The 11233-nt window shown below is 37.7% G+C and overlaps 1 protein-coding gene across 4 annotated transcripts; it reads right to left on the bottom strand.

Annotated features, from left to right (window-relative positions):
• Nucleotides 1-1568: 1568 nt before the first annotated feature.
• LOC107593131 (mitotic interactor and substrate of PLK1-like) lies at nt 1569-9893 on the bottom strand. 4 transcript variants are annotated; one of them, XM_016282731.1, is made up of 6 exons: nt 9827-9893; nt 9422-9555; nt 3590-5972; nt 2734-2975; nt 2432-2470; nt 1569-2340 (listed from the first exon to the last, which is right to left on the bottom strand). In XM_016282731.1, exons 3-6 carry the CDS (start codon nt 5826-5828, stop codon nt 2254-2256), a joined length of 2607 nt encoding a protein of 868 aa, XP_016138217.1. In that variant the 5' UTR covers nt 5829-5972; nt 9422-9555; nt 9827-9893; the 3' UTR covers nt 1569-2253. The 4 variants fall into 4 exon arrangements, with proteins under 4 accessions (XP_016138217.1, XP_016138218.1, XP_016138215.1 ...); XM_016282732.1 differs by having other exon boundaries at nt 3590-5458; nt 9827-9890; XM_016282729.1 differs by lacking the exons at nt 9422-9555; nt 9827-9893 and adding an exon at nt 7840-7906.
• Nucleotides 9894-11233: the final 1340 nt, after the last annotated feature.

Raw genomic sequence — 11233 nt, 5'->3', positions numbered from 1 at the left:
ACATGTAAAATATATTAATATAAAAAACAGTAATGTTAAATTGTAATAATAGTTCACAATATTACTGTGTGTTAATTTGGTCAAATAAATATAGCCTTGGTGAGTATGAGACTTCTTTCGAAAAACATAAAAAATAACAGGTTCCCATACTGTGACAACTTGCCCCACTGTAGGGGGTCAGTGTGTATTGAATAAACTACTTTTTTGCTTGGGCGATGAAAATGTCCAATTGCTTTTTGTAGCCAAGAGTTTAAGGTATATGTCTATACAGAAACGTACAACAATAAACCCACCCTGCAAAATATTCACTAGAGTAAAATGTGTGACAACTAGCCCCAGTCACTCCTACATATTGAAAGTGATGTTGCATGCAAATAAACAAATCACATGGTCCAAAGATTGATCAATGTCAGATCCAAATTATAATAGAGAATAAAATGTTGTCCCACTTATTATACAACCAATAACACATGCATACAGTAATGCATTTAAATGCTACTGCAGGCTAATATGAATATTCGTTTATAAATACAGGAAAAAATGCACTCCACTTACTCAAAAGGTTTTATCCACTGGAAATGGATTTTAATTGAAGTGAAAGAGTGGAAAGCCCCGCTTGGCACTGATTTGCAGTTTAATGCCGAATGGAAGCTGTGTGATTGAAGTGAAAGTGATTTTAAAAGGTAACTTGTTCCTGCTTGTAAAAGCATCTACCATGAAATTCCCTTAATTTCACCTCTGAGAGCATAAAACAAAGTGTGGTACTAATAGAAATGGGTTCAGAGGAGGATTTTGAGTCTTGTCAAGCATCCGTGGCTTTATTTAATCTGCACTGTTGTTATGTAGACATTTTCAATGACACTGGCATGAAATGAACAAACAATTAAGCAAACGGCATTGCATGCATTTAGAAAATCATTTATTAATGGAGTTTATCCTCTAGAGGGCGCTGCTGTGCCGTGGCCATACATTCAAAAAAGAAAAAGAAAAAGAAAAGAAAAAAGAAAAGCTAAAAGTGTATCTGAAATATTGCACATGGGTTTTCATTAAAGGGAACCCACGTGAAGGAAGATTGTTCAGCAAGTTCTCTTATTTAGTGAGATTAGAATATTGCTGGAACTTTAACATGCAAGAAGTTAGAAAACACGACAAGATTGATATTGCACGTCGTTTTTGCTGCTTATGAAGGTTTACGTTAAAGGTATTGGACTAGTACTCTTTTTTTTACCCTTTTACATTATGTTTGAATTTCTTTCTGCAGTACCAGTGGCAAGGAATCACTGTTCAGGGCTAAACCTTAAAATCTTCTATTGAAAAATTTTATTATATACGTACATTAAACATGTCTACTAAAAATCAAGCCTTTTATTATATATATATATATTGCATATATTATTAGTATTATTATGTGTTAACAACACAGAATACATCAATGTTATCTTTTGATATTAAGTTAATTTTGACATACCAGACTATTATTGAAACGAAACTAAATTACAACGTCTAATCTGTAATTGTACATAAAAACAATTATCATATTGCATTTACAATACAGCAAAAATCTCCAGTGCAACTTTATCTTCAATATTCAATACAAAAATAATCTTCTATTGATATTTTATATTTTTTCAGTGGAAAGCAAGATTCAACATTATTTAAAAATAAAGACCACTTTGTTAGATCAACAGGCTTGTGTATTAATGAGTTCATGTCCAGGTCCAGATCTCATGGTCCCTCCTCTCTATGTAGGAACCCGGCTCTGTGATTCTACTTTGCTTTTTTGGTTTTATTCCTTGTATAAAAAGCAAGCTGGTCTATCCATTTAAGTGCTGAGGATCTGAAGGTTAGTGACATTAATAATTTGGAACACAGTCTGATGTTGTATTTTCAGATGACAGATCTGTATAAATGTGTATATTTTATAAGTATTAAGGATGGTAGTTAAATGTTAGTACTGGGCGGAGAAATAGATTAAGAAAGTTTTCATGATCCAGTTTGCTAGAGCTTACAAATCACCCCATGCAAGCAGGTAAGATGTTCTCCACACCTACACCTATTTCCACCACACCAGTCGATTCAGACCAGCCAGCTAAACTGAGTGAGATGGAAGCAATGTCCATGTTTCATGTTCATTGATTTTATATGGTGAGGTGACACTAGAAGAGTGCTTGGTAAGTGTAATGTGGAATTAAAACCAGTCCTTCTCATCTGAAGATGATTTCTGGTGTGTCCTGTTATGTCGGTGCTGATTCATTAGCTCTCCTGGTTGGTGTACATGCCTGCCTCCCACTGCAGGGCTCTTTGGTTTTTATGCCTTATTACACGGGTGGCCACTACAACCTACAGATAAACCAGAGTTACACAACATGATCAAACTGGGTCTGTTCCAAAATCCAGCAGAGGGCACTAGACATCGAAAACATCAGCTCACCTCATTGTTTATGGCATCAATAGGTTGGATCCCAGCATACTGAGGAAAGAAAAAGTTATAAAGTGAAAAAAATGTCTATACAGCTCTTACTTTGCATTGTGACATTAGTCAACCTAAAAATTCTATTCTTTACTTATGCATGTCATTTCAAACGTGTATGACTTTCTTTCTTCCACGGATTTGCGATTTGGAATGACATGAAGATGAAGGCGATTACACAGTTTTCATTTTTGGGTGAACTATCTTTTTTAAGGGCTGTTTACTCGAGAGGTTTGTGACTTCCTGAAAGAAACTTCACTCACTGCACTTTCTTCCAGCTTCAGTTTGACCCGTCTGTCCTCAAAGTCCTTTAGCAGTGTCTCAGTCAGACCTTTCTGGGAAGAAAGCGATGACAGGTCAGCAAGTGCGCTCAAGGGCTTGATGGGGGTTGTCCTGGAAACAGTTGGGGACATGGGTTTCGGGCTGCCCCATGGCTGGGGTGTCATAATTGACACAGAGGGAAGTCTGAAAGTGGGTCGTGGTGAGGACAACTGTGAACTTTTATCTGGAGAGATAAACAAAGAAAAACAAGAGATTATGTTTACTATTCATTCACCTACTTACACGAGTCATTCGTTTCCCCATACGTTTTCAATGAATTACCATGTTTAAAAATCATGATTTTCTGAAACAAATACATCTTAACATACTATATGTCTGTTGAAATGTAGTCTTAATTCCATTATGGATACAGATTCTGAACTGATTAGTGATCTGTGATCTTGGCCTGTCGTGAATCCACCAGCACAAATTATATTGGAAAACAAGACTAAGCATGTAGGCATTTGATTGTGTGAAAAGCAATCTTTAACTTCAAAATGCACATTTACATCCATAAAGTAAATGATTAATCATTCTTCAGTGGAGCAGAATGTCATGGTATGTCCAAAGTTCAGAAACTACGTTGGCAATTCCTGCTCATTCCTTGGTGCTGCTGACATCCATAAACATTAAACGCTTTAATCAGTAAGCTACTGTATAAAGCAGAAAGTTATGGAATGCACATGCCACAAACATTGTACAGAATAATAAGACAGTTTCCCAGCAACAGGCAGTATCCCTCCTTACCCATTTGTTATGTTAAGCATGTTTGAGTGCAGTGAGACTGAAGAGTTATACCTGTCATGGATGATCGAGAAGTGTCCAGACTCCCAGAATAAGGATTACTGTAATTAGTTTTCTTTTCTGAAAATACCGAATCCACTTCTGCCATGTTCCCATGTGGAGTTTGTGGTGAAAATACAGTTTCCTCGCTGGTTAGAGGAGACCTGGGTTCAGAGGAACTTGGCACTGGATTCACGGATGCTGGGTTGGGTACTGAGAAAGACTGACTACTGGACTCTCTCAGCTCTTGGAGCTCTTGCTCTCGTCTGAGGTCTTCTTCGATTTCCTGACGGATGCTGTTTGGGGCATTCTGCATTTTGGGGCTCCAGTCGGTGTACTCGAGGTGAGATTTCCAGGTAGGAGTGTACCGACTAATTTTAGCAGGTTCCAGTGGGGACGGATAATTTTGAGGGTAAAATCTGTTCCTTCCTGACATGCTGTTGTCATTTTCCACAATCCAGGATGACTCTTTCTTTGTTCTGAGGGTATTGGTTTGGCACTCTACACCATTTTCTTTATTAATGCTTACTTTAAAATGGTCCTCAAGACATGCACTTACTTGGACTTGTTTTCCAAAAGTGCTGCTGTCAGAGTTTCTCTGAAGGATAGATTCATCAGGATGTCGATGAGGACAGCAAGGCGAAAGAACTTCCTTTGAGTCAAAAAGGTCACCTTCCTCTACTAGTGCAGCTTTCTCTCTAATCAACATGTCATCTGCAGAGACTGTGCTTTGCTCTAAATCAGTTGTGGGACTTTCTCTTAGACTTGCCCCCAAAGATGTTACTGGAATTTCATCTGGTTGTGACTCAAATGACTTCTTATTGTCCTGTACTTGGTTCTCTTGGGTATCATGGCTTGAAACACTGTTTGTGATCTGTCGCTGTTTCTCAAGCTCACGCTCTCTCTGAATAAGGAAACTTACTCTGTTGGGTTCTTTGGGTTTTGCAGCTTTCACCTGTGGCGATGACAGGGACAGAATTGGCTTTATCCTGATCTCCACCATCTCTGAATTGTCTTTGTGCAAGATACCCCTTGATCGACGTAGACTCTCTTCCCGTTGTTGGGAAATTCTGATTTCCCTTTGAATGGGAGTCTCCTCTGCACTTGACATCGTCAAGCTGCTTTCCATTTCTGAAATGGAAGGATCGTTCGAAATGTTACCATCGCTGGCGTATCCTCCACTTCGGTCACCAAGACCAGAGTCAACATCATCTAAGGCACCTCCATTTTTTGAATCCTCAGTCACAGTTTCAGTCTTTACTTCTTTTTCTTGTTGTGTTGCTTGTGGGATCTCATTCTCCTCTGGGCTGTTCTCTTTGCTTACTTGTCTTAGAGTGAAGATGCTGGCCGTTGAGGATAGAGTTCTTCCCCGCAGTTTGGGGGAATAAGGGAGCCGCTCGGGACTCTGTAGGAAGGGGTTCTGTTTTGATTCTTCCATCATTAGAAACTGCTTTCGTGCTGCATTGAAGTCAATTTGCTCATTGTCTATGGTGCCAGGCTCCACCCTGGCTTCTTCAGTCTTCTCGCTCACTGGTTTGTAGCTTAGACTAAACCCATGCAGGAGTCTTTGTGGCGTGTTACTGAGGTTCAGATTTTCTAAGACACTCCACTGCTCTTTAAGGGCAGGGCTTTTCTTGGGTGCCTGATTCCGGATGATCTCAATTCGGTCTGGATTTTCCCCATCTTCGTTCATTGTGGAGGCATCCTCGATTTGGTAATGGTCATCTCCATTAGTTTCTTCGAAAAGCCTTCCAGGTATTTTTTCCTCTGTGTACGTCTGTAGCTTAAAGGTGCTCTTCTCCTTCAGGGTATTCAGTTTGGCCTGCCTTTGTGAAGAAACCATGTAGACCTCATTCATCTCTGCTTCTGGACTTGCTGGGTCCTCTACAAAGGAATAGAATCCAACATGTGAGCCTGTACTGCTGGCGGTTCCAGGGCTGCTGGGGTTGCTTGGAGTACTGGGCCTAAAGTCTTCACTGTCACTTCCATCCTCAGACACAGCCACTTGCCTAGCCTGGACCACCACATCTGGAGGACTATTGCCATATCCAGAGGACACTATCACAGTGGGCTGCATGTCTGTTACAGTTATGCTTTCAAAGCTGAACCTGAAAGAGTTACCATCCTGACTGCTACTCCACGTGTTCTCTAGTGACTGTGGTTGGCCTGTAGGGCTCAATATGGAGCGCAAATCCGACTGCTCTAGCTTAGGGGAGAAGGGCTTCATCACCCAGCGCTTTGGGTTGCTGATCATGGGAACTCTGGGTGGTGGATGGTTCTGGGCAGCCCTGGGAATTAGAGGTCTCAGAGAAGAATGGGAATGGATCACAGCCTGCTAGTCTACTGAGGAGTGAGTGCATGTATCATATGGGTTGACTGTCACAGTTGATGCCTGTCTCTGGGTAATAACAAAAAAAAAGAAAGACAACAGATTTACTTCTGGACAGTGCAGACTATCAGATGATTAACACACTGTGTGTAGAGAGTAAGTAAGTAAACGTATTTCCCGATATGTAACATACATGGTTTACAAGGTACAAGGTTTAACATGTTGTGTCTAATAAGAGAGAAGAACATGTAAAAAGTACATTTAGAACATTTATCAAACATTTAACATTACATTAACAAAAACGAAACAGTGTTAAAAATATAACACTAGAAAAAGACAGTACTTTCACTCCTGACTTTTAAAACTGTCCTTTGTAAAATTTTACCATATTTCTTGTAACCGAGTAAACGTATTTTACTTGGCATTTTGTTCAGTTTTGTTTAATTTCCTTATGTTAATACTGGAAACTATGATTGCAACTTTAATGAAACTTTATTAATTTAAAAAATCTATAACTGGCATAATTGTAATAGAATGCATTCCCTTGATAAATTGTTTAGAATGAACATCAAAACATTTTCTTAATATAGTAAAATCGTGGTAAATTTTTTTATTTTTTTATTTCACTATTCAGCTGAAAATCATGTTTCTGTGGCTTTTTTTCGATAGTATACATGAACCCATCTTATGCTTAGTACTAAAACACCTGTCTATCTCAGTTGTAAGAATTTACATATTACATTGCACACAATTGCACTTGATGGGTTATTAAAAATATATTTTTAAATACTATGTGATTTTTCAAGCTTTACATTTTTAATAAACATTAGAGTGAGAGAATAATATATTTTATGCTTATATTTTACATTTTTTTTTTAAATTTAATTTCTGCTGAATAACTTTTCTGATGACAAAACTTTTAAGTATTTAAAGGTCTTCAGATGGTGATTATATAGATTTAAAAATAAAAACTGGCACTCACCTCATGTTATTGAAGAAATATGTACTAATCCGTTGTTTAAGAATAATTTATCATTGTGGGAAAAAATTCTCTGGTCTGCGTACTGCATCAAAACAATAGATAAGAGTGTCTACCACTTTGAACAAGCTTACGTAGTTGTAAGGGAGTTTTGCTCACTGTCACTGGCGTCCGTGTGTGACATCGTGAACTGTGAACCGCTGATAAAATGACAGCAGGCCAGTTTCCTGGAAACCACTGCTCTGCCTTTGCTGATTGGCTCAGACTGTTTGAGGGGTCTCCCAAAAGTGTAGAAAATATACTGTAGCTTTACAGAAGTATGATGACCAAAACAAAGATTCAGGGAACCGTGCTACAGTGAGTCTTTAGTTTACCCCATAAAACCTTTTTAAATATATGCCCACTGAATGAAAGCTTCATATCCAGATTCAAATGCATTTTTCATGATATTGAAACAACTGCTGATAACAGAACAGCTATGTTTTGATAGATGCTCAGTGTAATGTGGACTGTACTAAAAAAAAACAAGTTTGTAAAATCTCACTCTTTCACTTTCTTCCAGACAGATCGAAGTGCTTCATAAAAAATTATCGTAAGATACATAACCGTATTCAACCTGATCAACCTTTAGCCTGCAGTGACAATAAAATGGCTGAAAGAGGAAACATTCCTGCCATGCAATGCATTTAAGAATTGTAATATTATATAATACTGAGAACAATCTTTTTGTCCTTTAGAATGAACTGAACATTAAGTTACAAAGTTTTACTGTTTTAATTGATCATTAGGTTACATGTCACTTTATTCTCCTCTGAATTAGGCATCTCATACAGTACATACAAATGATCCCACACATTTCAAATGAGCAAATAATATGAACTATTTATTCTAACATAACAAGCTGAACTATTTACTCTCACAAAACCTTTCAGCCAAAGAAAAGTGAGCAACACTCACCCTCAGACATCAGTAGCGGTGTGAGAGCCTGTAGTGTCACATGCATCAGAAGGCACTTCTGTCTTTACTGCACTGACTTGACAAAGTTCAGCTAATATTACATATGCATGCATAGACACACCCACCACCCAGACTGAAGGAGTGCAGAAGACTGATAGATTGTGGATGGGGTATTGAGGAAGAATGGACACCTGGTATATTAATATAAAATCTTGTTACGCAACTATCTGTATGCAGAATTAACATAATGTTAAATGGGCCTGACTAAACATTCTTGTTATCAATATTTGCATGTATCTGAATGGACTCTAGTGAGGACACCAAAAACAGTGAAATAAAGCTGAAGCTGTCATTTGAGCTGTGCAATGAGGAAAACTCCCTCGGGATAAGTGACAGTACAGAGCATGACACTCATATATTACATTCCAGAGTTTATGTCCAAGTAAATTTCTTTTTCTAAGATCATCACTAGTAACTGTTTAACTGATCAGGTAGAAAAGCGCCCATGATTGGACTTTTTGTACAGATGCTTAGTAGATTTAATAATACAAATCTAAACTAGGGGTTTTAAAGCAACTGTATGTAAACTTTTTACCTTTAAATATATTTTTTAAGTTTCAAAATCATTCTGACGGTTCACTGACATCTAATAGGGCGAATGGCTTGTATCTTTCCAAAAGTCTGTTCTGGGTGTTTGTAAATTTGATGAGCAGGTACAACATTTCACAAAATTGGCGGATTGCTTTACGGCAGCGACAAATCGTGTGTACAGCTATCCAGCTATACAATAACAACAGTGAATTCCACTCACATAACTACAGGGGGCTTCATAGCCGCAAAAATACACAAAACTACATACAATTTCTTGCACTACAGCAGTACTGCAGGAGTTGGCCAATTATTTTATCTTAAGCTAATAACAAAATGATGGTACGTGTACACAATATCTACTTAATTGTTTTGCACAACTACAGAAGAAGAAGCCAAAGTTCAGGTAAATGTTTCTTTGCCCCAACCACACTAAAATGTATTCGGTAAAAACATATAATGCACAAATATTTGACTTTGTACATTAAATATAGTGAGTATTTTATTAGTTATTGAATATAAGCATCATAACAAAGTAAGACCACTAGTATTGCACTATACACATTATTTTATTTATATGGAATTTCAAGTATTGGTTCCACTGTATGTTATAAAGCTTATTTTATAAAGCTGATTAAGTGAGACTAATTTGACAATTTGTAATAGAATAAAATAATTTTTTAAAGCCCTACACTTAAAAATAAAGGTTCCAAATGGGGGTTCTTGTAGCGATGCAGCAGAAGAACCATTTTTGGTTCCCCAAATAACCTTTCAGTGATCAGTTCTTCAAGGAACCATTTTTTTTTTAGTATGAAGAACATTTAAGTAATATAAACAACGTTTTTCATTACGAATAACCTTTTGTGGAATGGAAAGTTTCCATGGATGTTAAAGGTTTTTCATGGAACCATCAATGCCAATAAAGAACCTTTATTTTTAAGAGTCTAAAATTGTAACAATTTTTTCAAAAAACATGTGTTTTATACAGCCCTACCTTAAAAGAATGATCCAGGCTGTTACACAGCGCCCGCCACGGAGGAGTGTACCTGAACATGGTGTTTGCTGCAGTACTAGAGTTTGACAGGAAAACACTAGCATGCTGTTAACTCAACTCTATCCTGATGAGTCCTGAAGAGTGAACAGAAGAGAAAAAAAAATTGTATGTACCAAAACCTACCAAGAATCACCATGCACTAGTATGGGTCAGATATTACAAAATATAAAAAATACTTTAAAAAAAACTAAAGCAAAGTAAAAAAAAAATATATATATATATATATATTTGTAATATCTGATAAAATTTGTTTGCTTTTAACTCATCTTTTGCAGGCCGATGGATCCAGCGAGACCATTGTGTTTAATAGCACTGAAACATACAGTGAAAGCAGGGCCGGCCTACCCCATCAGTAGTACTGCTGCAGGTGTCAGTCTAGTATTCAGTCAGTCTTCATCCACTACCCAAAAAAAGTTGCTCTGGTAAAGCTCCACCTCCAATATGGCTCCAATATGGTCCAAACAAGAGGTATCACCTTAAGCAAAAATGCCCAAAATGTGTGTGGGGTGACCTGGCCCATGGTCAAAGATTCAGTGCATGCATGCGTGTGTGTTTGTGTATGTGTGTGTGTGTGTGTGTGTGTCTGTCTGTGTGTTGATGACTGTGCTGAGGGCAGGAATGCTGCTACAATCAGCAACCTTAGGACAAAAGCTGAGAATACCCCTCTACCATCCCATAATGCACCTCTTAGTTGCTCTGAAGCCTGGTCATTTAATCACTGACAATGGCGGTGACAATACCGCGGTGGCTCTGTGATTAGTTCTGAAAGGCAGCAGTGGTGTTCCTCAGGTCTCACTACTAGGTCCGCAACCCCCTTTTTTTTTATCAAGAAGATTCTTTCCTTACTTTTCCACCTTACTTCTCTACTTTGTACTCTACTAGTTTGTGTCCAATGTTGATTTGGTAACCACTTTGATAATATGTCAGATTGATTCAAACTAGCAACTGAGATTTAGAATAGACTGATAAGATCAGTTTGTTCAGAAATCAAACTACAGTTCTTGTGCTGCACGTTTTCGAGTCACTAAAAAGAACAAACTCAAAAGTGTTCGTGAATCACACGGTGCATTTTTGATGCAGTAAAAGAAACAGGATCGAGTCATTTGTTGGTGAATTGTACTACATTGGTTGCGCTGTACATTTCTGATTCACTTAAAATAACAGGCTCATCAAAGTAATTTGTTAGTGAATCGGACTACACTGGTTGTGCTGTACGTTTCTAATTCAGTTAAAAAATCTGGCTCATAAGAGTCATTTGTTAGTCAGACTGCACTGGTTGTGCTGAATGTTGTTTTTACATTTATCTTTTAGCAGATGCTTTTATCCAAGGTGATTTTCAAATAAGAAACCTCACAAGCAGTTTATCAGACTATTTACAGTATACAATGCCAGGTTTAGTATAAAACTAGTTTTTGCATGCAGCCTGCGAGGACAACTCAGTAGAAAGCTGTTTCTTGCCATTTTTTCACCTAGCATGATATTTTTATTGCATCTCATTCAATACAGACTGCAAACTTACAGTGACAAAAAGGAATCTTTTGTTGTGGTGTTGAAGATAGCAGGATATACTGTTACATAAAGATGTGTGCATACTGTAGATCATAAGCAGCACATTTACTGGTATAAAGAAAACAAGACAGAGGCAGTGATTTCTGTAACGCACGTCACATTTTAATGTCTTCTTCCAACTCATACAGCTCTGTCAGTTTGATAAGAAAGCAGACCTTCACAACGCACAGACAACAGTGGCAG

The sequence above is a fragment of the Sinocyclocheilus grahami genome, unplaced genomic scaffold, assembly GCF_001515645.1.
Source record: "Sinocyclocheilus grahami isolate Dianchi unplaced genomic scaffold, SAMN03320097.WGS_v1.1 scaffold165.1, whole genome shotgun sequence".
NCBI classification, from domain to species: Eukaryota; Metazoa; Chordata; class Actinopteri; order Cypriniformes; family Cyprinidae; genus Sinocyclocheilus; species Sinocyclocheilus grahami.
This window is presented reverse-complemented; position numbering and strand designations above follow the sequence as displayed.

What these genes read in the sequence shown, in the direction of transcription:
- LOC107593131 (XM_016282731.1), bottom strand. Translation starts at nt 5,828, where the DNA reads ATGATCAGCAACCCAAAGCGCTGGGTGATGAAGCCCTTCTCCCCTAAG. An exon ending in TTCTCGATCATCCATGACAG is followed by an intron (nt 2,976 to 3,589) that starts GTATAACTCTTC and finishes TTATCTCTCCAG; the next exon opens with ATAAAAGTTCACAGTTGTCC. An exon ending in TTGATGCCATAAACAATGAG is followed by an intron (nt 2,341 to 2,431) that starts GTGAGCTGATGT and finishes GTTTATCTGTAG; the next exon opens with GTTGTAGTGGCCACCCGTGT.